Source organism: Cyprinus carpio, chromosome A8 (genome assembly GCF_018340385.1).
Source record: "Cyprinus carpio isolate SPL01 chromosome A8, ASM1834038v1, whole genome shotgun sequence".
Lineage (NCBI taxonomy): Eukaryota > Metazoa > Chordata > Actinopteri > Cypriniformes > Cyprinidae > Cyprinus > Cyprinus carpio.
Genome location: NC_056579.1, coordinates 2,709,011 through 2,735,447, shown reverse-complemented (window position 1 = coordinate 2,735,447; position 26,437 = coordinate 2,709,011). Strand labels below are relative to the sequence as shown.

The following is a 26,437-nucleotide window of genomic DNA, read 5'->3' as shown; positions in this document are numbered from 1 at the left end:
TAATGCAAGTGCTCAGAATGCCACCATTGGTTGGCATCAGAGTGTGTGTGTGTGTGTGTGTGTGTGTGTGTTGTATGTTGTGAAGGTGATGTGTTTTCTGTGGATGGAAGTGCTGGAGAGTGACTAGCAGAGGAAAGACGAATGCTGTCTGTTTAATGATGCCCACCAGTCCAGGCAGAGCACAGACACGCTCACGTGTGCTAGAAGCTGAAGGAGGCCGAGCGGTGCAGACAGGTAAAATACCCACCGCACATCAGCTTTAACCAACACAGCACCTTTCTGTTCTATAATTATATCTTACACAAGAAATGGAAAAAATATCTATTTTAGATTAAATATAAAAAGTGTGTTGTGCAAAGTTGTAACTAAAACTTTTTTTAACAAGAAAATACTATTTCAGTTTTCCACTACAAAATTTTACGTTTAATTCAATGCGTTATTTGCCATTTCTTTGTAATTGTTAGTGAAATTTTTTAGCAATTTCTGAGTGAAAATTGTTTTGGAATTGTACACTCTAAAAAATTATCATTATAAGTTGAAAATAAAACAGATTATTGAAGTACTTTTTACATAAACATGCAGCTTCAATCTTTCAACTATAAAATTCATGTTTAGATAAATGCGTGACATGGTGTTTCTTTGTAATTATTTGTGTGAAAATTGTTATTAAGTAAATAATACACTCTAAAAAACGATTTTTCTAAGTTGTAAATAAAACAAAGATTAATGGAGTATGTTTTGCAAGAAAATACTGTTTCAGTCTTTCTACTCCAAAATTTCACTTTTAATATAGGAAATAACCCTTATTTATTGGGACTTTTGAAATAAGAAAATCATCTTATAAGCAATAATTCTTTAAGCATAAAAAATCTCTCAGAAAAATACTGGATACAATAGTCAATTTTGGATTAAATTGAATAAAAATTGTTGTTATTACTCTTCAGTACTTACTCAATAACATTTTGTAGCTATAATCTACATTTCTCTTGCTTGTCCACCATCTAGGATTTATTATTTCAGTCTTAATCGTAAGGGTTTAAATGAGCAATGCATCCTTAATCAGGTGCAAAAGATTTTATGCGAGATCTTTTGCACCTGATCTTTTATTTGTTTATTTATTAAGTTGTAAGTAAGATAAATATTATTAAAGTATGTTTTACAAGAAAATATTATTTGAATTTTCTACTTTTTAAAAAAATCATGTTTAATTCAGTGTGTTACTGGCCATTGTAATAATTTTTTTTCCCCTATTGCATGTCTGTGGCAACTCTTCACAGCAATGCATACATGCAAGAAGGAAGAAGACATTGCGGCTTTCACGTCGATAGAGAGCCCTACATTGCTGTCTAGGTATAGCTATTAAGCAAATCTGAGATCAGTTTAAACTCCTAATTATTTTCAGCAGTGAGTCTGCCAGAAGCTACATGAGGATGGTTAAATGCAGCTTGTAGCCAATCTGTGCGAAGCCTGACCCAGACCAAGGCTAAGTTTGTTGTTGACTGAAGTCAGTCTGCTCTGAACTGGGGTGGACTGTTGCTTTGCCAAACGCTGAGGGTTTTGTAGCCAAAGGCAATGACCATCCTTTGCCCTGGGCAATGATATGAGCGATGCAGCGAGCGAGGGCTGAAAACATAGCTGCTTCTACAGAGCGGATCTCCTGCCATCACTACTTACGAGGCATTGCTTATATTAAAGAGAAAATTACATCTTGCTATACTGTTTGACATATATATGCAGTAATTATTATTTTAAGAGTTGCATGCCAATGAAACCGAAATCAAGAAAAAACTAGAATGTTATCACCATGATTTTTTTAGACATTTCATTGCAATACCAACTGCAAAAATAATGTTCTTTTTCAGTATTTTTGTCTTGTTTTCCATTACAAATATCTAAAATAATCAAAAATCAAGATACATTTACTTGAGAAGCTTAATGGCTTAAGATATTAAAGGTAGGGTAGGCGATTTCAGAGAGGCTAGCAATAGCAAGCTAGCTTTGGAAGCATAAGATCCCACCCTCCCTGCAAATCACTCTCCAAAGCCACGCCTCCTCCAAAACACAAGAACGCACACAGGCAGAGCAGAGGCTAACCAGCGACACGATGAAAGATGGCATTGGTGGGGGGTTGAATGCAGCTCTGTCAGATTACCTCACCGGTGAGAATACATCACAGTACACAGAGCATAATATTACAATTATAACACCTTCCGTTCTCGCTCGTTCTGCAATAGCATACTGGAACGTGCTAATGACGAATAAAGAGGTATGCAAATACATATGTTGACAGACAGGTAGGACATGATTGGTGGGATATGATTGGACAAACATTTTATGGTCCTACGCCTTTCACAGATGATATAAATACATGTACAACTCTGAACTTAGTGATAACTATTGGAATGTGAAGAGACTTTCAACCAGAATAACAAAAAAAAAAAAAATTTTTTTTAACCAAATCACCTATCCTAACTTTTTTTTTAACCATCAAAATGAAGTGAGTTTTTGCTTAATTCAAAGGGAATGTAAGATTATTTTTCTTATCCTACTGGCAATTTCTTTCTTGTTTTGAGTATAATTTTGATCTATATTTCAATAAAAAAGACTTCATATCTTAAGTCATTTTGCTTCTTAAGTAAATGTATCTTGATTTAGGAAAGTTTTGATATTTGTACTGGAAAACGAGAAAAAATACTGAATAAGAAAATCATTTTTGCAGTGTTGAAGTGTCATGTAAATACCATGGTATAAAATTGGTAATCATTTAGTATGATTGTATATATTTTAGTACCATGATATTGCACCATGATATTTTTTGTGATGCCATTTTTAGATTTGATTAAATAAATGTTTATCGGCCAACTTCACAATTATAGGAAATTATATACACTTATTTCTGGTAATTTTTTGAAGGATTTCCCAAGGAAGCACAAGCAGAGATTGACCTATTGCACTTTTGTGATGCATATTTAGCGGACACTTTTATTCAAAGATCAACCTCTAATCTCTCATTTAGAAAGCATTTCTTATTGTATGGCAGTCGAACATTTAAATTGGCCTGACCAGGGTTATGTTTCCCAAAAGCATCTTTAGCTAACTATGGTCGCAAGTTCCATTAAACTCTTTTGTTAATGACAGAAGTTGCAACCAGTTGCTTTTGGGAAACGCACCCCAGATCGACAAAGAAAACAGCCCTTGGAAAAGATCTGTGAAAAACCACAGACACTTTGCATGGTCTGAAAGTCTTTGTCGCATATAAGTGCACGTCACAAACATCCGAACCGATGCGATGAGCCTCGGATTCTGCATAGTCAGAAATGAGGTAATAATATTCCACATTAAACTTTATTGGAGCAACTATTTCCAAAAAGGCTGTAGTGTGTTTTAAATAGAAGGCTCTCTCTCCATTAAAGTCTTCATTGTGTGGCTTTTTGTGGGAATGCGCTGTACATCTGGGCACCACATTGGCTTCCACGGTGGCTGGCTGGCTTTGGCACCCATCGTAAGCCCATTACAACCCCAGTCTACCAGGCCTCCAGGAGCCCGAGCGGTGGGCTGCACGCCAGACCACTCCACACCACTCACTTCAACAAACATTGGCGAGAGAAACCCGAGATGCCGAGAGTCACTGACCTAATGTTCATTGAGACCAAGGGCCAAGGCCTAGTTCACACTGGGAAACATCGCGTGTCGAGACGGACGTGTTGATGTGCGTGAAAACAGGAGTTTCTGCTTCCGTTCAGCGGATGTCTGTGAGGGCCAAACATGCAGGTACGATGACTGGGCGACCATATATTTCACATGGGCTGTAATAAACTCACATTCCAAATGCTCCACCGTTCAACCATTTAAAAATAATTATCATAATAAAATCCAATGCAGGTTTTCTACTCTACTAGTCACTGGAGGTTTTCAGCTCAGAAATAACACACACACACAAACACACACATGTTGTACAAGGACACCAACAAAACAAAACCAACAACCCAAGAACAGAACATTTTGATGCATTTTCATTTCTTGTCATTTAAAAGGCAAAAATTTATTAAAAGTGTTATTTTTATTTATTTTCTCAGTTTTATGTATAGAAGACTATTTAGATTGCTCTCCTATTAATCAAAGCTATTTTCATATTATCCCATTTTTTTCCCTGTGATGAAGCCAGATATTGTTCTGATTACAGGATCCATAGGAACTTAGCATGGTTTCTCTCTGATCATAAACTTGCCAAAACCTGGCCTTAGAAATTTTTTTTTTTTTTTTTTTTTGATAATTAATTCAATCTGACTGGGTTTTTATTTTATTTTATTTTGTTTTGTTTTATTTTATTTAAAACAATTAGAAAGAATTTCATCAAACACTGCAAAATACACTACAAAGACAGTGGTGTTTCACATTTGAACATGTTTTTGCAAAAGAGAAATGTATTATAATCTATTAAAATACATGTGATTGATTTTTGGTTATGTGTATTTCGGTCACTTGGATATCACTTATATACTGAAATTGTTCGAATTATATATTTGTGATATACATACACACACACACACACACACACACACACACACACACATATATATATATATATATATATATATATATATATATATATATATATATATATATATATATATATATATATAATTATTTTATTTATTTATTTGTTTGTTTATTTATTTTTGTTAATTGAAATGCAACCACATAGTGTGTGTGACAAGATGTGTATTAACAAATCACACTAAACTGCATTTGGTTTTGGGAATCTCAGTTATAAATTGCCATGACAGCTAGCATCATCTTAATGTATTAATGTCCAGTTAGATTGGGTTTTTGTCTTTAAGCACTAGATTTGTGTTAACGCTGTTTGGCATTGCTGTTATGTAAAATGCTTTGAAACTGGTGAAATAATGAGGACCACAAAAAATTGTGATTGATTTTGTTTTATATTTTTTACAGAACTGAAGATTTACATCAAAGGGGACACTGCAGGGAGTGGACTCAAAATTTCTCAATAATCTGTCAAAACTGTACAGCATTTCAACAAGCAGCCTCTGGTTACCATGGAAACATTTACCCTGTCTCCAACACTGTCACATCTTAATGGTTGAGAAAAAAAAGGGGGGGGGGGGAGTGTTTCATTCCATAAATCAGTGTTTGTTTGTCGTGAGCTCCATTACATGACGCTTTCTTCCAATCAAGGTTTGTCTTTGTACAAACTCATCATACAGCCGCTTTCTCTCCCAGTGCATGAAACGTGTTCTCAGGTTTCATATGTACTGCTATCATATCCAGTGATTTCTGAGTGAGGTAATATGTTGGAATGCGAGTATATGATCAGCTCTTCCTCGTGTGTGTGTGTTTGTGCACGTGTGATTTACTCAACCATTTTCATCATCCGACAAATTAAAGTACACATTTTCTGATGTAGTTCATTTAGCGCTTCCAAAGGGGCTTCAGTGACTACACTGCAGGATAAGGCACGTGACAGTCAGGCTAGATTACTCTGTAATTATTCACATTATAATCCAGTTTCCTCACACTGACTCCTGTGCGTGAACATAAATAAGAGGTTGACGAACAAATGCGTTTCCCAGCTCAGTCTCTCTCTGTAAACATGGTTGGGGGAAAACATGAAAAAAAATAAATAAACAGAATGCCAATCAGTCTCTTATCAACAGGTCCTTCAGTGAAACTTGAGTCTGCCCCAAAATGCAATACTCTAAACAAAGAGTTTCTCTTTCGTGTCTCGTTTTTTATAGTCATTTGAATCGGACTGGCCACATTTGTAAAGTTCCTGGCCTGTACAAAAAATGCCCAGGTAGATCGGTTTACGTATCAGATAGATGTAGTCTGTGAATGACTAGCATGATCATTGATGCTCACGCTTTATTTCTGATCTAGGTGGCTCCACGAATGGTCTTCGGAGGAAGGAGATGAAGGTGACTCGTCGAATCTGAGCATCAGAAGAGGCTGGTTAAGGTGCTCTGCGATGGACTCCGGCATTCGTGAATGTCCAGGCTGCCCGGGACGGAGGTCAGTACGGAGGTGACGGTGGGCATTGTGGGGTTGGTCAGGTCTGTGAGGGTCGTGGGAGTGCTGGACGGGCTCATGGAGGCGTTAGAAATTTCTGAGGCCGGTCCGGACGGCGTTCCTCCAGGCAGGGTCGACCCATCCGAGGCCTTGTCCACACCCGTGTTCTCCTGGCGCAGGAGGTTTCGTCTGAACTTAGCCCGAGCGTTCTGAAACCAGACCTGAAAAACCGAGACGGCAGACGTTAGAAATAATCCCACAGACCAGAAAACCACGTGATGCTCAGGGGACGAACATTAGTCTCATCAAAGCCGAATGACAGCCGATGATAATTAGCGCTTTGAGATTTTATTTTTACTTGAATATTTCATATTTTTACTCTCCGTTTGTCCCCTGATTGTTTTGTCAAAGCAACTGTGTTTCATTTTTCTGGTTCCAATGATATCTGACAAACAGCTGTTTCTTTTATTTCCAGACATGCTCTAAAACCTTGTGTTTTATTTGTGCAAGTAATTAATTCAGATTTCTAACTTTCAGGAACAAATTAATAGCGTTCCAGACCAGGCTTGTAAATTACATTTGATTCATTCCTTAAGTAATTTTTTTATCAGTCTAATTTGCTGCTGATGTGAAGGAATGTGCTGTTTTTGACAAAATGTCTTATATATAATGGGCTATATAATTATATTAAGTCCAACTTTGTTTGCGTACATACAGTACACTCACTGTAAAGTGATATAGCTAATCTCAACTGCTTGACTTTTTTTGTAGCAAAATTTAACAATATTATCATGCAACTCTTTATATAAAGTAGAATATATGAGTATCTTCTGCTTTATCTGCATACATACAGTGTATACTAGTAAATCTCAACTGCTTGATTGCTTGTATTGTTGCAAAATGTAACTATATTATCACCCATTTCTAATCTGTTAAATGCAACTAATGCATGAAGATATTAAGATATTATACACATTAATGATTTTCTGTAAATCTGCTTTTGAAACAGTGTGTATTGTAAAAAGCACTTTACAAACAAATTGGACTTGGCTAATATAAATCTAAAGGCTTACATGGTCAGAATACTAACATCTCAAAGCTGAAATAACATTAAGCCAAAACAGTTAGTCCAACAGTTTTCTGACCTGTAGGACCCGCTTGGTGAGACCTGTTTTCTGGGCCAGCTGCTTCAGATCCTTGGCGTCAGGATTGTGGTTGATGGCAAAATACGACTTCATGGTCCTCAGCTGATGGTGTTTAAATGACGTTCTCATGCGCTTGGTCTTCTGGCTGCTGCTGTACTGTGAGTCTCTGTCCATTGGATCGCCATCGTTCTCATTGCAGCTCAATGCTGAAACAAAAATTGCAAAATAGATTAGCTGCATTGCTGTTATCGATGCCAAAGTGAGGTTTTCTATGGTTCATCCATATCAAAAGCTTAAAACTACACATTTAAACGACATTTTCCATAATGCTACATTCATATAGTGTAGCAGTGAAGTTCTGGTTTGAATAAATGCAGAAATCTGAAACTCAACAATAAATACATGAGATGCAATGACAGAATGATCAGACGCTGTGATGAGAATGATGAAGCGCCTCTCAGATTCTTTTGTTTCTTTGATTGCACTACAACATTGTGTTTAGTCTTGGATTTGACTACATAAAGGAGCCACAGCACCATCATGTTGCTGTGTTTGCAACTTACTGCATGCATAATATGCATTATGCTGTAGTCTTACATCATGCTCTTTTCATATAAAGAAAACATCATTTGATTCTAAATGCAATAGACATGTTTTAAGAGCATGCAAATCTGCATCATGATTTTTATTTGATTTTTCAAATCCTTTTTTTAAAAAATCAGAGTTAAAACATGGTGGGTTTACTCATTTTTACAGCAGCCCCACCCCCCACCTATGGCCATATCTTTGTTTCTGTTTTCTATGGTGTCTTGTGTAGGATTTGATTGTGAAAAGCCCACACTATCCGTCTTGGACTCAAGTGTTTAGGAGATAGGCCTGTCTGAATGTGTCAGAAATGTGTTCACGCCAGTTCCAAATTCTTGGCAGAAGTTTATGTGTTGCTAGACGCATGACAGTTCAGAATTATGTTTTCTCTGACAACTACAAATATTAGTCATTGAAAATGGTCTGATCAACACTTCAGATAATTAACCTTGAATGCTTTACAACGCTGCACATGGTGAACAAATGTTTCCTCCTGATATAAATATGGCCATTGAGAAATACTGTTACCTTTACTACAGTGATGCACGTCAAGAGCAGTCATCTTCACTGAACATTATATTCTTTATGTGTACGTGATATGATGAACTGTGTCTTTATTGTTCTTTTTTCAGGATTTGATCTCGCTGTGCTTGTGCTTGTGTTCGTGCTGTTGTTTAAAGTGTGAGCTGATGGGGGCAGCAATGATCTGACTGTGTCTGACTCTCAGAGAGCAGAGAAACACCAAAGTTCACTCTCTCTAGTTAACTCGTGTTTTTGTCAAACGGTTGATCTGATTTCAAAAAGTTTATTTTTTTCTGTTTTAAGTCCATGTAAGTTTAATCATTCTTCAGAAGCTGGTTAGTCCACCAAACAAGACCGCAATTGTAGTGATAAATTTGCCAACTTTTACATTAAATTAACGATTCCAAAGCAACCAAACAATTTGAGTTTAAAGTGATAAAAAAGCATCGCATTTACACATTTTACAGTGGATATATAGCTTGGAGACATAATAAAAACTCGTGATAAAATTGTATAGTTATAGTCTTAATCTGACTCAAGCGATTTCAGTATGTGCATCCTGTGATTAAAAGATTTAAAAAAAAAAACTATTTATTTCGCTTTATCTCAGTATATCTGACATTAAATCCTGGAACCAAAGAAAGTGATGAATATTCGTACAGAAATGGTTATATTGTCTTATTTAATTAAAAAGTTTTCTATACCCTAAAATTTAGACGCGTGCATAAATCTTTTTATAGGCTATAGCGAAAAGCATAGTAAACTAATTCGTCTGAATTTGCCTAGAAACGCTGAAGATTTTCCCTGTCTTTCTTTCTTTCTTTCTTTCTTTCTTTCTTTCTTTCTTTCTTTCTTTCTTTCTTTCTTTCTTTCTTTCTTTCTTTCTTTCTTTCACTTGTATTTAATCTTCCGGAGGTCTCGACTAGCATCTAAGCCATTTTCCACTTGTCAGTCTCTGTAGTCGTCATCATTCCTCTCTGTTCGGTCCTCAAGCAGGGGCCCTAATGCCCTGCTGAGGGGCCCGAAATGCCCGAGCGAACAAGTCACGTTGTTCCAAATTGTTCAGCAGAGGCTCAAGTGCTTTAGTAGAAATCTGTGATGTGTATCGATTGTCTTTAAAAAAAAAAAAAGTGGCGCATTTTTGTCTTTTACCTAGTAAAGAAGTGAGCATAGCATATATATATATATATATATATATATATATATAAATTCATGTATATATATATATATATAGTAAATACGAAATGAAATATTTAATACAGTACTATGATATAGTAAAGGATAGCGCTCTTTTACAAAACTATCAACGCATAGGCTATGCTTCATGAACTTTATATATCTTGTCTAAAACGAATTTGTAATGCAAAAGTATTTTGAATCTAAAAGTTTTTTTTAATTAACCTAAATTAAATAGCCAACTGAAATATAATTCAAACAGTGAAATATTATTAAAACTAAATATATATATATATTTGTTCCCCGCATTTTTACAGATTCACACATTTATGTGTACTTTAATAAAAAACAATCATGTTTATAAAAGTCGTACTTTATTGTTCAAATTGTGGCAGCTAACAGTATTGTTTAAGCGAAATTTCACTTAAGGTTTTTAAATTCATCAGATTTGTTTTCATCTTGCTCTGAAACATTTCGTTGGGTATTCAGTGCCGCGCAAAAAGTTTCGGAAATTCACCGAGGTCGCAGGGAGCCACTAGGCTAACATATAGGATACGCGCTCTTAAAAACTTGTTCAGATAGGAAATATGAGTGCAACTCGTTCAAAAATAAAATAAAATGAATGACAAATAATGTTTATAAAAGAATAAAACGAGCAGTTAACCAGCAACAACAACAACAAAAAGTTTAGTGATGGTCTCACCTGCATTATAAGCCGCCAAGTCCGCTCCGGGCCCAGGGCTCTTCCTCTTTCGGGGCCGGCCCTTCTGCACCGTGTTCACGCCGTTATAATAAGACAGTCCTAGAGGGCCCGTGCTGCCCAGTCCTTTATTAGGGGCTACATCCGTGTGATTGAAATGCGTGGGGAAGTCTCCCTGGATGAGCGTTTCAAAGTGCAGCCTGCAGTACACCAGACTGTCTTTCATGCCGAAGTGGTCCCCAGTCGTTAGCATTTTGTTGCAAGTCGTGCAGGTGAAACAGTTCAAGTGGTACACCAAATCCCTGGCCCTCATGACCATTTCCGAGGCCGAGATCCCGAGGTGGCACCGGGCACATCTCTGCACCGAAAAACCTTCTGCGGGAGAATAGAGCAGCTGTGACCTTTCAGCATACTTCAGCCAGAAGGTGGGCCCACCACTCATGAGCCTGACATTAAATGTGCTGCTTCTCATAATAACATTGGATAAATTATAATTTGCGATTATATATATATATATATATATATATATATATATATATATATATATATATATATATATATATATATATGGCCCTATGAGACACGCTGAAGTAAAATAATGCCTTAAACAGCCGGATGCATGAACAAATAGGCCGGTTAACTCGTGTAGTGGAATCTAGTCTCGCCTATAATTACGTCTCGAATAATTACTAAAGAGCTTGCAATTGAGATTGACGTGTGCTGCAGCCTCAACTGAACATAGAAACCGGTAAACCTTCACTTATATGATTGTCTTAATAAGCCTCTCGCCTCCCTCTGATTATTAAATTACACAATGACATAATCAGTGCACAGTCAGCTAAATATCATGCAACATCACAGAGTAAGACGTTTTTCTATAGGTTTTGCTGTTTTCTTTTCTTCCGAATACAAATGTTGTAATTCATGCAAAGTAAGATTATAGGTAAATCGTTTCTGGGTAATTTAGTTTTAGAATGACGTCCAAAATCACCTCACACTGCAAAATATATAGAGAGACGACTTAGGCATGTTTTGCTTTTTTAACTGTTGCGAGAACAGAGTAAAATCGTGGAGCAGGTTTAGTAGTTTCTGGATTGTTGTAATTGTTAACGTATTTATTAAATTGTTTCATGGCGTCTTCATAGCCATCTAGACAGAAAAAAAAAATGTCACTTTGCTAGAGAATATTTCGTTTTTAAACAGAATTTATATAGAAACGTTTAATTTCAGGCAAAAATTATGCTTTGAATAACTTTAGAATTTTCTGTATTAATTTAAGTATTATTAGTCTGATTGTTAAACGACGTTTTCACAGGTATCAAGAGAAAAAAAAATATTCTGACATTTTGACATTACGCCTTTGCTGGATTATTAACGTGCACAACGACGAAACCACGTCAAATACAATCAACAGACAAAAAGCAGGCTCTCTCGACAGGCTTGCCTTTTTATTAGGCTATTTATCCACAAACGAAAACCTCACTCCAGGCAAAGGAAAGGCCGTAAGATCGTGCAACTTTTAAGTAGAAGAGTTTGCTCACCTGTAATAGTCTTCTTTGCAGTAGATGCTTCCGTCTTTGCTGAAGCAGGTGAGTTCAGACTCCAGGTTGAGTTTACACTCGCAGCACTTCAGACAGCGCATGTGCCACTGCTTATCCACGGCGAGCAGGTAATAGCGGTCAGAGATCTTCCCTCCGCACCCCGCGCACAGAGCCACCCGGTCCCCGCTGATCGAAGGCATGTTCTGCACAAACACAGGCGAACAGCGCGCTCATTAAAGGCAGGAACTCAAATCCCAGCTTCATCAAAACACTCTTTTTCTTCACCATTATCTACGGTGTTATACAAATGAATATTTCTAATGGCATATTAGTAAAACATAAAAAGAGTCAGGGTTTAGGAATGAGTGAAAACTCTATTTTACGCATTTTCTGATTAAAAAATGTCCAAAGAGTGAGGTATTACTAGTGTTCATTTCTGTGGAGAATGGGAGGGGCGTGAGATTCAGAAGATAAATACAGAAGTGTATTCAGTAAGTATACTCTGATTTGTATTTAATATTTCCCGTGACAGCGGACTGCCATGCATAAAAAGAAAATAACCACAAGAAAAGATCATATCATGCATGACTGCATTCACGTCGTTTTCTGTTTAACAAAGGCACAATTTTGGAAAATGTGATAGATATGTATAGCAAATTAATCAAAGACTGAGTTTGTTTTATTGTGTTGACGTTTGGCGTGTTGTGTGGCCTTACACAGCAAACACACTCGTAATATATGTAGGCTCTACACACACACACGCGCGCTATTGTGTAATAAAAATATTTTTTTAATCTTTATAATTTCTTTATTGTAATTTTGGATTTGCCATCGTATAAGTTTTGAGATGCAGTGTTAAAATGTCAAAACAGTTTTATGCGTCGTAAGTGTAGGCTATTATTGCTAAAGTAATATTGTAATGGCAAAAGAATAAATGTAAAGGTTCAGCATTGTCTTCTTTGTTGTTAATCACATATATTACGGCCCAAAAAAATGTCAGATTATTAACAATATCTGCTAATTCTTTTATCATAATTATATCACTCGTATATTATGAAAAAAGAAAATGTATTATTTTCGCGTCACTTAAAGTTCAGCAGCACTGCATACGCATTTATAAAATAATTAGAATTAGATCAGTATTTGTATAAAAACAAACATGCATTTTCGTGCTCGCTAATTCCTTTTTATTTCATCATTTTTATCGAATACCCACACTTTTGCAGTCGAAATTAAATTGGGCTACAGGCCATTTAAAATTGATACTGTATCTCGTAGCTTTCTGTAACTGTTTGCAAGCCACACTTGACAAAAGATTTACAAGCAATGCATTGAAGACGAGGCCTGTGATTTTGGCTTTAAGTTTAAAGTTTGTTTAACTGGACAAGACCCGAATCATCTTTGGGCCTCTATTGCGCTGTTGGAATAACGGTTCAGTTAATATAGGCTGTTAGGATTTCCAAGCAAGCGCCTGGAGCGAGAGGCATGGCTTTCTCCTACCGTCTCTGTTTCCCCCATATCTATGGCCGAGCTGATAGTCGCCGAATCGCTCTTTCCTCTCCGCTCCATTTCTTCCATAACACCATGCATCTCGCCTCCAGGCAGACCGTGGAAAAGCATCGTTGCCGCAGATGAGACCGAATAGCACGTGTTTCCGTCAGATCTGCAACCCAAGATTTCCGTGAGACGCACTTCTAGCCCTGTGCAGTTCATATGACCTCTCTGGCTCTCATTAAATAATTCCCGTTTGGAGGATCTGATCGGTCTAAACGGTATTCGTTTATTTGAACTGTCAACTCCGTATTCTGATAGATTCTTTTAAATGCATCAGAGTATGAGATCGCAAAACATGCACCCAGCACAGATTGGTTTAGCCTCTGAGAGCATTCCGGAGCTTTGAGGACATACCAGCTACTGAAGCCCCTCTACATGTGTGACACTGGACCCTCCTATTTCTTCGTGAGTAACTTTCAGTTACCACATTTTGGACATGCATTTGTCAGTGCAAGATCTCAGACACACACAAAAAATCCGTTATTGCATCGCAGAAGAATTAAAAAATAAACATAATCCCGAAATGCCTGGGAGGAAGGACTACAATGACGATTCAGATTCTGCAAGTGGTTATATCTTCATCCACGTCTCTTCACCTCCTCCACGACAGTTTGTCATCACACACGCACACACACACACCAAAAATGTCCAATTTTAGTAGGCTTCAGCTTGGGTAAAAATCAACTCAAAAGCTTGTTCTAAAAATGAGGTGGTTGTCCTGTCATTTGCAGCATTAGCTGTTGTTGTTCGTCCCGCATGCAGTAGGATCAGCTTGTAAGCAACTGAGAAGGAGGAGGAGTTGAGGACACTTTTGGTTTGTGTAATCCAGTGAAGACAGTGAGGTTCCCTGCGCTCTTCCCTCTCCGAACGTGAGCAAACCCAACGCGCCTTTTCTACCGGGACTTTGACGTCACGCCGTTCCGTTCGTGATTATTGGCTGTTCGAAGTCCTGATATACGCAGTAGCCTACGCACTGTATCGAATTGTTGCAGGGATTTTGATGTCAGCTGGACCGAAATTTGATGGTAATTCGAGACTTTCTCAAATCAAATGACAATTTTTCGACCGAGGATTTCTGTTCATTTCTTTTTCTATAGATAACTCTAATGCGTTTGAAAGCTTAAATAGGCCTAATTCGTTTTAGTGAACATCGGCCTTAATATGAGCGACGTGCAGTGCGATACAGAGATTTAAACTTTCGCGAACTGGACATTTCAAGTGAGACGTGAATCGCTCCGATTTGTGACTTGATTTCATTAATTCTAATTAAGCCTAGTTTTTAATATGGAACCGTAAGTCGATGTCTTATGCCATGAATTGCTTAATGTGAAAATAATAATTTGCTTTCTTTTTACCATTGGCTCAAACCTATCAAACCTATCTTGATCTGCTTACCAGACAAACCGCCTCGGTGTAATAGATCCCCGGACCCGGACTTAAACAAAGGATCCAGAAGAACGGAATAGTCTCTTGTGACAGTATTGAATGTACATCTAAGAGTATCTGAGAAGTCCAATTAACGTCAGTGTCACAGTCAATTCGGCTGTTTCATCAATTTAACCTGCTTCTTGCACTTCTATATAGTATTGTTGCCAAACGTTGAGAAGATGCAATACTAATAATCTCTTTTATGTGCGTGGTTTTGCTCACATTAATATTTTTCACATTTATAAGTGTAATATTTTCTTAATTTTTAATGTCGTTCTGTGAGCATTATATTTCCCCAAACTCCCAAAGCTTGCATATATTATTATTATTATTATTATTATTATTATTATTATTATTATTATTATCTTTCTTTAAAACATCTCAATGAGGTGAGTGTTTGGAAAGCTAAGGAAAACACTCACAATGAATATCTCAAATCGTCCATTATTAATGGCCGTCCTCTTTTGTACCTCATATGGACTGCTGTGAGCCACTGGTTCCAAATCCCAAAAGGCCATATATTTGTTTTACTTATTCAGTCCATCCAGTATAATAGGTGATGATTCTAACAGCGCAAAGAGAGACACTTCTCTGATGTCCACGCAGTGAATAAAGGGGTGGAAAAAAACAGAAAGAAGCACAAAATAGGTTAAATTTAGCATATATTATAGTCAAGTCATTTTCTTTTTAAATTTTAGTCCAGTTTTTTATTTCAGTGTTTTTGCACTCATTTCTGCGTTGGCGTTTTCAGTTGCTCATTTAGATTTTTTTTTTTTTTAGGTTTTGTTTTTACTCTAAGAATTCATAAAGCACTTTTAATTGGCGCTCTGAACTTAATTGGCGAGACAGTATTAATTTCGAGCCCTAGAGAGCTGCGGACCTCAGGAACAAACCAGAGGGAGACAAATTCATACAGCCCCCACGTGACTCGTGTTTTAACAAAATAGGCATGATAGTTCGACGCAAAAATCAATAGATTTTTGAGTTAACATATCATTGATGCTCTGCAGAGAATTGGATTTATATGTTTTTTAATGCTTTTATATGTTGTATTGTGGAGTCCATATGCTTCACTATAATCACAGCAATGCTTTAACCCAATTAAAAACAGAGCTTTGCAGAATAGGCGCTTTAATAACAAATATTGCTGCTCATTCAAGCTTTGTTAGTACAGTATTTGCTTTCGGCTTCCCATTTGCATTATAGCCCACTGAACACGAAGCATGCGCAAAATAATAAATAGAGCAAAATATTTTACATTTTGTGCAAAGGTTTTAAAGTAATGTGCATGGCGCCAAAATAGAAATGCTTAAGCATTGTGTTTACACTAGGTATTAGGTTTAATATTTAGGCTACATGTGAATTTTTTAAATGCCAAAACTATTGGAATTTTGTTTGGGTTTAATTAGTACAATTCATAATCAATGTTCTTGTACGTCGTGTTAAAACCAAAATCCTTTTTTCGAGAGGTTGCGGGAAGAGCTCGTTAGTTGCTCAAAAATTGTCATGGGTGCTTGTTTATTCTTCAAAAATCCTCTGCGCCCTCCAATAAGACAACCTGAATGTAAGCGTGTTTCCAAACAGCACAACAGATTAAGGGAAGGCATTAACTCTGACACATTATCAGCTTGTGTCTTATAAACAAACACCAGGCTTTTTGACAAGATCATGAGCTTCACATACATTGCTGGGGAGTGTAACCGTAGGTAACTGTGTATTTTTATTCAGTGCTGTGAACGAAGGAATTAATAAACATTCTTTAAAATGGGCCGTTTATTGTATGTGGCTCATAAATTGTAAATGATGTTGATGTAACCGATCCTCATTAGCTATATAATGTACTTGAAGGGTATGGCACAGGTTCAGCTCACTGAAAAAAGAAAAGTCACTGCTGTTTTGTCTCAAACATACAGACCATTCAAACGCTTTAAGAGGAAAATTAGCCTATATGAGTGAATTTAACCCATCGTTTTCTAGCAACCGACCTATCACCGAGGGACGTTGTCCAAATGATTCTCGTGAATTCCATCGTCACACAATAGTAATAAGAAGGGGGAAACTGTCAGCAATACAGACATGCAAGAGAAAACAGCAGGACACTACAAGCGAACTTGTTTTTTGCAGCAAGTGTGCAATAACGTCCTATTGTGGGAATCTGGGGATCCCTGGTATAAACACTTGACTGAAAAAAGCCACACATTTGTCCTCTGATCCAAATATTTAGGCTACTCACTCAATAAAAAATTATAGAATGCTATCCCTTCCAAAAAAAAAAAAAAATACATAGGCTACTAACTCTGCCATGAGAGAAACAGGTGCAGCTACTGTTTATGTAGAGTGACAAATATACCAGTCACAATTTACCACAGTCCTGGCAGTCATTGGGGCCCATTAAGCTGATCTGAACTGTGATGATAGATATAGCCATAGTAATGTAGACAGATAGACTATTAATAAAAGTACCAACGGCATGGAAGGGCGCAGGCGTTAATATTAAAGTTTTATTGCACAAATATGAAAAGGCATGTTAAGCTCCAAAATCCTTATGCAAATGAAATCCCGTGTAATACCCTTAATTGAATACATGCATATTTATAATGTGCGCTCTCTGTCTAGTATAATGTTGGCTTATACATTAAACATGTAAGTCCGTGATATCGTGAGGCGTGTGCGAAATATCGTGATTCCGTCAAATCTAAAAACCGCGGATAAGGACGAAACACATAACCTCTAACACTTAAACTGCACCTACAGTTCTGAGTATAGGCCTATATGTAGGTTGTTTACAGACAGTGTGCGAATTATAGGGGATTTCGGAGGATCAGACCCCCTTTTAAGGTTTGAATAAGGAAAGGGGGCGTCTTAGTAAAAGAAAATATATATTTTAAATACGAACAAATAGGCTATTTGTATGTATCAACAGGGGTTTTCAAACGTTTCGTTAACGCTACAAGTAGGCCACAACTACAAGTTAGTCAGAGCGCATAGCGATTTTCACCTGTAGCGAAATTCGCTAGAGGGAGGTAACCATAGCAACAGTACACTGTGCACGCGCTTACTAATAGAATCAGTTTGCGTAAGCATGATTTTTTTGACACTTTTTTGTAGAATTAGATTTACATCATAAAAATAACTAATAGTTTTTAAGTATTTTAGAAAAACGTTTTTTTTTTTTTCAAAATTAACCTGAACAATTGACATTTAGCTAGTTAGTTACACGCCAAATTACAATTTGCATTGCGTGAGACGAACCTCCACAGATTATGTCCTGAAAACTACCTTTACAGTTAGCCTAATACATTTAATAATTTAAAATCCCCTTTTGAAAGTCACAGTATAACTAGTAAACTGTTTATAGCCTAGGCTATTTCCCCCTTTTTTATACAATTATTTAGGCCTAGTAAAACTAAGCCCCCCAAGACTTTAGCCTACCTATTTGGTTCGTCAAACAACGTCTCTGATTTGATAAACGCCTGCTTCATATTCCTCAGTGCTGTTTGAGTCAGATCTAATAACCGGAGCTCGGTGTTTAATATGGTTTGTACTCAAACACCAGGGAAAGCGAGCGCGTTTTGTCTGCCGCCTTTGTATCTCTCCCCGTGATAATTCTATCCAGCTCTGATCAAACCACTGATAATTCTGTGCTGAGATTTGGGGCTTTCACTATGAACGAATAGAGCAACAGTGACCCACTCCCGGTGAACGGATCGTTAATCATTTATCCAGAGAGAACAGTGAAAGCTGGGCTGAAAAAATACCGACAGTATATATTTTACATTAGTAAATGACACTATAAAAATACCAGATATTTTGAAAGCGAAAATGAAAACCCAATAAACCTGTTTATAGGTTAACACAACTAAATAGACTGAATGAAACGATGCTTGACTAAAAAGGATGCTGTTTTACACACAGAGCATCTGTTGGTTGTCTTGTATGCGCATTCTCTCAGCTCTGAATTAAAAGTGGATGGTTGGTGCTGTTTCGTGGCCCTTCTTTTAACCTGTTAATGAGTTCAAGGTTTGCCCTTTACCTTCTATCTGAATCAGGTTCTTCCGATGAGGTGTGAGGGCGGAAACCAATAACAACTTCCTCATCATGACACTGCTCTTCTGACAAGACTGATGCTGAGTTCAAGATGGACGAGAGGAACGAGTGTTTATAGACTACTGGACTATTGCCAGAGTTGTTCGTAGCTATGTTTAGGCTATATCTCGAGAAAAGCCATTCTATTTTGAAAAATATGCAAAATGTAATTCTGATTGACTTAATGGAGAAATATCAGAAACGTTAGTATGTAATTTAATATTTATACAGTAGGCGTATGTTATTATTATTATTATTATTTTATAGGCAACCCCTTAGTTTTAAAAATAATGCAGACTTAAATGGTATAAATGCATGAAATAATAGACGTGTAAAAGGATGTCGTCTCTCTCTCTCTCTCTCTCTCTCTCTCTCTCTCTCTCTCTCTCTCATCCTGCGACCAAAGATTGTTGCGACTGGTTTCCTCGTGTTCTGAAATCTAGGCTTTAACAGATTGCATTTACACAGTGCATGATTAAAGAATAATTTGTCTAAATAAGATTAAGCTGATATATTCAGAGCTTTATTGGCATGTATGCTAATACAAGGGTTTGCACGCATAACGAGAGTTCACAATGAAAATGTAGATAATTAATGCACGTAAAAAAAACGGACAGTTTCATATGCAGTCTATTTTATATCAAAATAAAGCTATTGTCTCTTTTAATATTCTTTGACTAATTAGAAGCGAAAGTAGTTTTGAAGTTCTGGTTCATTCCCCAGGTATCGCGATAGTTCAGGTGCGTGTTTAAGTCAGTTCGAGGAGCGAGAATTACGATAAGTGAGTCTCGAAAGTCATTATAAACATCCAAACTTCAAAAAGCTAGTGTTTTAAACGCTGAGGGCTGGGACACCAAACCAATTAGATGTAGGATATAGTGACCATTCTGCTCATGCCCATTAGCGGCTGCTGTCTCATTATACAGTCACACCATTTGGAATTGATTATAGATTAGCTCGAGAGCGCGACTGCCTTCAACTTCTAATATTAACCTGTCAGTCTGGGGCCAAAAATCAGGAAGACAGCCGATGATTGGGGGAACGTTTCAGAAAGACACTAGCTAATAGCACCTAGCTTAAAGGGTGCATATTAATTAGAGAAAATTTTTATGGTAAATAAATGGTGAGGCTTCTGGGCTGGGAACATGCAACTCTTGTAGATAAACATACTAATTTAATTGGTATAAAGTAAGGTTCATTAATTAATGGATGTGACCGAGGTGAGTATACCATGAACTTTAAAACATCAATAATCACCTGGAGTCTTATTGATTATTTTTCAACTTAAATATCCCAAAACTCAGACAGAAATAAAGCCAATGCTTTGAGAACTTTTAGTTTGTTCATCCAATCACTATTCATGAGGAGGAACTGGCACACAGAAAGCGCTTTACAAAGCAACATAAGCTTTTAGCTTGTCTGCTTGGATTTGTCCCACACTTTTTGGAGAACCTCTGGCTCAGTTTAGACCCGGCGGGGGGAAAAGAGAACATTTCTTTTGTTTGCCTCCATCCTTTCTCTGACTATTTGTCCCTGTAAGAGCAGTGAGCTTCTTTCCAGCATCTGCAGGCTGGATTAGCCAGAGGAGACGGAGCTTGTATTATATCCTGAAGGGGCTTGTACTGTAAAGGTTCACTACAAGTTCCCTCTCCTTGCTTTTCTCCTCCTAAACATACCGCCGACTTGAATGGGAGGATAACTCTTTGTTAACAGGGCAACTATTAACTCACATGGAGTTAATCAGAGTCAGTGGAATGGTGTATGTATTAACATCTGAATGGGCCATAGTCTCCACTCTGGTCTGCTTTATACGGTGGGTCCTCAAAAGGGACAAGGCTTTAAATACTTCCTACTTCCCAGTATTGGTTTGGCCTGGAAGAGAAAGCTGTGTTTAAAAGTAAACACTTACAGAAGAACGCTTCATGTGCGTGCTAATGTCACTGTTATCCAGATCCAGGATACTGGATCCAAAGTAGATGGATAGTCTTTGATCTTTGACATCCATAAAATGCTCACATCCAGTCCTAACATGCAGTAAAAAGAGGATTCTGTCTTTAAAATCACAGCCAGTGACTACGTTTACAACGGCAGCTCTGCTGAGAGGAAATTCTGAGGAGCGCTTTGGATTTCTTTCTAAAAATGGACAGAGCCGTGTTTAATTGCAAAAATATTCCAGAGCACAAATGTGCCCGTGCCCTCCCGCTCCGTTCCTCTCTTTCCTTGATGACAGCAGTGCTAAGCGCTGGCTGGTCAAAGACAATGTGTTCTGTCTTTGTCTGAGCCTTAGGTACACAGATAGCGTTGACCTCTTCATTCAGACCCCTGGACCGCCGAACAGGAGGAAACACTAATTAACATCTTACAGCTCTCAACACCACTGGAGAAGCAGAGTGTGAAAGCGGCTGTGCGTGTGTGTGTCTGTGTGGTTACACATAAAGCGAGTAAACAAGTTATCTAGGAGCGTTATATTGACATGATATGCTCTTTTTTGCCGTCTTTTTGCAGAAAGCATCTTCCAGAAGCTTGACCCCAGTTCGGCCTCCTGCAGAAGTTGCAGGACGTCACGGAGGATTAGATGAGGATGGTAAAGTTGTGTATATGGTATCAGCTCCTCTGTTCTCCTCTGATTAGCTTGGCATGGTCTATTTGCTAAACCAGTGGCCCCATCTTCTTGGAGGCTTTGCTTATTTGTTCTTGATCATTTTATTGAGTCGCTGGATTGTTGTCGGGGGAAAGTAAAGCTGATGTGGAAACGTAGACTTAGTGGGATTTATCCATGGGAGCGAAAAGGGCCTTTTCTCTTGTTTTGTTGGTTTAAACCTTGTCTTACCACCCAACCACCCCCCTTCCACCCACCAGCCTAAAAGCTTTTGACATCTTCATCTAGTTCACAGTGGGCAGGCTTTGTTTGCTCTTGTCAGGAGAGCGGATGGGGTTTTGCCCCTGTGAGCCTAGTGGCACAAGCGCAGGACTTTACGTGGATGAAAAGGGAAGGGGGTTGGAGGGGGAGGCTTCTCCGCTCCAGCTCGGGCCAAAAGCGGGGCGCTTCCCTCCACCCCCCAGATCCCCACAATATGGTCATTGTCCGGCGGTGAATAACGTGGCCACTCCGGCGATGTGGGCCGCTTCTCGGGCTTTGACTATGAACCAGATTTCTTTCTTCAGCGTGAAAGAAGTCTAATCCATGTAAATATGGGGATTCTGTAGATAGAGCTTTCGCCGCAGAGGGGTGGAGAGGGAGGGTCAGCAATTTAACCTTTGACCTGACAAATAAGGAGCATGAAAGTTCCAGAATTGGCAGACAAAAAGAGGCTCCCGCGGCTGATTGAGTTTTCTTTGTGCCTCTCGGCTGTACGAGGATGACTGACAGATGACATGTTGTGAAGACGAAGACATGCATGACTGCTGAGGGCATCACTGTACATGCAGCACAGATAGGTGAGGAAACTGCTGATGTGGTTTGTTTTTTTCTCGGCTTTAAAGCATTTGATTAAACTTAAAGCACACAGACGATCTGGCCAAAGTCAAACTATGAACTTAAGAGTCTGTTTTCCCCCAATGCCTGTATCTTGCACACTTAAAACAGTTTTAGTGTTCTTTGAATATAACGTTCCAGAAACCCCCACAAACACACAACACCCAAATGTCACTTGTAAAACATCAAGGGAGTCATAACTTAGCTGGTAAAGACACAAAACACCCCCTATACCATACACGTGATATATCTACACATACAAAATTGCGCGTAGAAAAAAACCCCCCCCTTCTTCTTAATTAATTTTTTTTTTTTTTTTTAGGTGTGTACAGTGCAAAAAAAATATACATATACACTTTCCTACAAAAAAATAAATAACATTAAAAAAAATGTAAAACAATAAATAAAAATTAATAGCTAAAGCAAAGTATTTAAATAAATGCATGGAGATTGTACATTATGTACAACTACAAAAAAAAAACAGCTAAAATAAACCAATTAAATATAAATAGATGGGGAAACGGCCCATCTTTTTCACTGTTTTAAACATGCAAATGTACAAAACAATACAGCTTTAACAAAATATTAATTATATAAATTTGAATATAGTGAAATTAAAATTGTCATAGTTTAACCAATCTCAGTATGTTAGGATCAAAACAGTTACACAATTGGTCAATTCTGCTAATTTCTGGTTCGTTTTCAACTTATTGTTATTATTATTATTATTAATAAAATTATTATTATTAATAATAATAATAATATTTAAAAGGCTTTTTTTCCTTTTTTTTAGATAGAGAACATTCTTTTATTCTCCCTTGTGTCTTTCTTCTGCAAAACTCAAAAGAAGATATTTTGAAAAACATTGGTGTCCAAAAGACCCTGTGATGTGACATACAGCCAAATATGGTGACCCATACTCAGAATTCGTGCTCTGCATTTAACCCATCCAAAGTGCACACACACAGCAGTGAACACACACACCGTGAACACACACCCGGAGCAGTGGGCAGCCATTTATGCTGCAGCACCCGGGGAGCAGTTGGGGGTTCAGTGCCTTGCTCAAGGGCACCTCAGTCGTGGTATTGCCGGCCAGAGACTCGAACCCACAACCTTAGGGTTAGGAGTCAAACTCTCTAACCACTAGGTCACAACTTGGCCACGACTGGACCACCTAGTGACTTTCATTGTTGAACAAATTTGTTCAAAATATCTTGTTTTGTATTTTCCACAGTAGAAATAAAGTTTGTAATTGCAGGTGGGTCAGAAAACGATGACAGAATTAAATTTTTTGAATAAACAGTGTTTAAAATGGGCAGGTAATATGGCTGCAAACACCCAGGTAGCTGTTCATTGAATCTCTCACTAAAACCAGTGTGTGTGTATGTATGTGTGTGTCATAGTGACCCCACCTTATCCAGACCTGTTCCTTTCATGACTTCCTTCCTGCTTTTAGGGTTTTATCGTTTCCTCTAGGAAAAGACAGTTTAAGAGGGCTGTATGGTCGTTCTTGTGTGATGCGTGTACTAGATCAATCAGTTAGGGTTTGTTCTAATGTATTTTAAATATAGAAATGTATCTGGTGGTGTCTGAATGCAATGTTGCGATTGATAAATCATCATTGCAAGCTTGTAATGTAACTTTGCTGGACAAAACACAGAGCTAAGAGTGTGTGTGTGCATCGGTGTGCGTGTTTGTGAGCTCCTTGATTGGCTTGTATGTTTTCTTTTCCTTTCATGTGTTTTTAGTCTCCAGTGCTTTGTTCCTTTTATAATTACAGCAGTGTTCTCCTCCGAGAGCTCTGGTTGCCGCGGTGAGGAGCAGCACACACACATCCCATCACACACTCCCCTCTCTCCTGCAAATACCCATTAACGTGTAGAGCGAAAGCTGTCTGTTTATACCTTTTATACAGGGGCACAATTAAAACAGAGCAAGATCAAAAAGATATTGAAGTTTTCTTTTGGGGGGGGATATGGTTCAAAAATGCAGATTTAGATATTGATGGAAAGACTTTTTTTTAATCATTAGGGAGACGATGATCGTTAAAGCTACCTCAGCAATTCAGTGTGCACACACTCATACTGCCCCTCTTTAAAAAATTGTGTTGAAGATATATGTAATTTTAAAAAATAATGGCTGTTTTCAGACAGGTTTCCATCGAACATGCCATTGGTTGAGGCAGTTTGCTGTGTAAGATGTTCAAACAAACAGAGCAACGTTTCTGGGAAATCAATCTAAGCATTGTTTATAGTTGTTTCAGCATATGAATCTGGGAAACATTGATGAAAATACAGCTTTAAAGATGAACGATGTCATAGAAATGGAGGCCTTGACATAATCTGGAGACTTTTTGTGTTGATTTCAAGGGATAATCTCCAGAATGGACAGTATTGAACTTGAAGGCAACATGCTACAGGCAAAAATGCAGGTTTTTTTTTCATGTAGTAGTCAATTTGTGATTTTAGGCTATTTGGCCTTTCATAAAGTGGTGTTTCACTAGTGGAAAGGATAATACACATTTAAGTTTTTATTTAATTGCATTTTATCTGTAGATTTTAATTACAATATATAACTTCAATCAGTTTTCTTAAAAAGAAGCGATAGAGAAATCTTCACTTTAGCAGCTGCAATTTTTTTTTTTTTACAGAGGGGTTTGTTCTTATAGCATTTTCTTGATTTTATACATTTTATTTCTAAAGACATTCAATTTCTTCAGATAGTTCAGATTAATGCATCATTTGCATATTTAAATATAACATTTAAGAAATCTTGGTGTGTTATGATATCTATTAGTTCAATTTTTAGCCAGAGTATTATATTTGAAAGTATCAAATTAATTAAAAATTATTTAAAAAGCAAGTATACACTGTAAGTGCATGTGGGATTGATTTCTGTAGCTTCAAGTAAATACATTTGTTACATTGGGGCCTCTGAATGAAATAAGTGCATGGTTTATGGTAAGTATTTGTGACCCTTGCATCTCTCAGTGTGGGTTTGATGACTGATCCAAACCTCTTTTTTTATTCCAGGAGTTAGTGGTCTTGGCTTCTCTGCTCTGGTGGTGACGGCCTGGGGAACCGCCAACATGGAGCTGTCCTGCTTCAATTCACACTCATCTTCCCTGTCTCATGGGTGTGAAATTATAAGCTCCGAGGACACCTTCATTCACATTTTACAAGACTACAGGTTATTAGCCAAACAAGGCGTGCATACACTTCTCTGGTGCCACAGTTTTCACAGTGGAGGATTTGGATCTTTATTCTCATTTGCCCCTTGTTTTTCACCTCTCTATCCTCCTCATTTATGTCCGTCTGTCTCTGAGAGCCCGTGTACGAGGGTTTCCATCGGGTTTGACTTGAGTGAAAAATCCGGCCGAGATCATGCCCCCCTTTCCGTCCGTCCTCACCGCTGCTCTCTCCTGCCTCGCACCTTTCATATGCACTTTCATTCAGATCTCTCTCAGAACAAGGGAAAATGGTTTTTGCCACGTCCATTTGTTCTCGAAAGAGGAGACAAATTACAAATGTGCTCACGAGCCTTTGTACTTGAAATGGCTTTTTCATACGCGGAGAGGAAACTGATGAAAAGCGTCGAGCACATCAAAGTGGTTTGACGCCAGGGCCGATTGAAAGGTTTCGAAAGTTTCGCCCTATCGCAGGTCGCCCCACTCTCTTTCTAGTCCGATTTTAGTTACGGGCTCATTTGAATTAAACTCACCCGTCAATTAGCATGACTTTTACCCCGGCTCGCTGGACTTCAAGGGCGCAGAACTTTCCTAGCGCCGCGTGTTGTGTGAAAGCCTTGCATGCTGTTTCCTTCCTCTTACCAGCAGCTCGTAGGAAATGGTTAATGGTCTGCGTTTGGCAAGATGGGGGGATTGGAGAGGTATTTTACGGGGAGTAGAAAAGGGGGGACGTGTGTGTGGGGAGGGGGTTTGGGGGGGGGGGGGACGGGTAACAATGAGGAGGGCAGTATAGGTGGTGACAGGTGAGTCAATCAAAATTAAAACATATGCTGCCCTACCCAAGACCAGATGCTCTGGGAGAGGGCGGGTTGTGGGTGTGTATGTGTTTGAGACAAAGACAGAGTGAGTTTGTGTGTTAGTGTGTGTGTGAGAATAGGACAGAGAGAGTTTTTGTTTCTCAACTAACTGCGTGGGGGCTGGTTTGTGGCAGGGGAGGTGGTATATACG

General features: G+C 38.1%; 2 protein-coding genes across 2 annotated transcripts; one reads left to right on the top strand and one right to left on the bottom strand.

The window, feature by feature from the left end:
• Nucleotides 1–4,926: 4,926 nt before the first annotated feature.
• lhx2b (LIM homeobox 2b) lies at nucleotides 4,927–14,138 on the bottom strand. The gene is made up of 6 exons (XM_042761600.1): nucleotides 13,200–14,138; nucleotides 11,700–11,902; nucleotides 11,515–11,516; nucleotides 10,162–10,530; nucleotides 7,176–7,381; nucleotides 4,927–6,251 (listed from the first exon to the last, which is right to left on the bottom strand). Exons 1-6 carry the CDS (start codon nucleotides 13,410–13,412, stop codon nucleotides 5,961–5,963), a joined length of 1,284 nt encoding a protein of 427 aa, XP_042617534.1. The 5' UTR covers nucleotides 13,413–14,138; the 3' UTR covers nucleotides 4,927–5,960.
• On the top strand, nucleotides 14,097–26,149 carry LOC122145894. The gene is made up of 2 exons (XM_042761599.1): nucleotides 14,097–14,278; nucleotides 25,275–26,149. The coding sequence occupies exons 1-2, from the start codon at nucleotides 14,254–14,256 to the stop codon at nucleotides 25,856–25,858; spliced, it is 609 nt and encodes a 202-aa protein (XP_042617533.1). The 5' UTR covers nucleotides 14,097–14,253; the 3' UTR covers nucleotides 25,859–26,149.
• Nucleotides 26,150–26,437: the final 288 nt, after the last annotated feature.

Bases quoted from the DNA above. Each gene is read 5' to 3' on its own strand.
- lhx2b (XM_042761600.1), bottom strand. From the start codon at position 13,412: ATGAACTGCACAGGGCTAGAAGTGCGTCTCACGGAAATCTTGGGTTGC. The intron at 11,903-13,199 runs GTAGGAGAAAGC...GTGTTTGTGCAG, and splicing joins ATATGGGGGAAACAGAGACG to AACATGCCTTCGATCAGCGG. The intron at 6,252-7,175 runs GTCAGAAAACTG...TCGGTTTTTCAG, and splicing joins TCACCAAGCGGGTCCTACAG to GTCTGGTTTCAGAACGCTCG.
- LOC122145894 (XM_042761599.1), top strand. From the start codon at position 14,254: ATGTCAGCTGGACCGAAATTTGATG. The intron at 14,279-25,274 runs GTAATTCGAGAC...TTTTTATTCCAG, and splicing joins AGCTGGACCGAAATTTGATG to GAGTTAGTGGTCTTGGCTTC.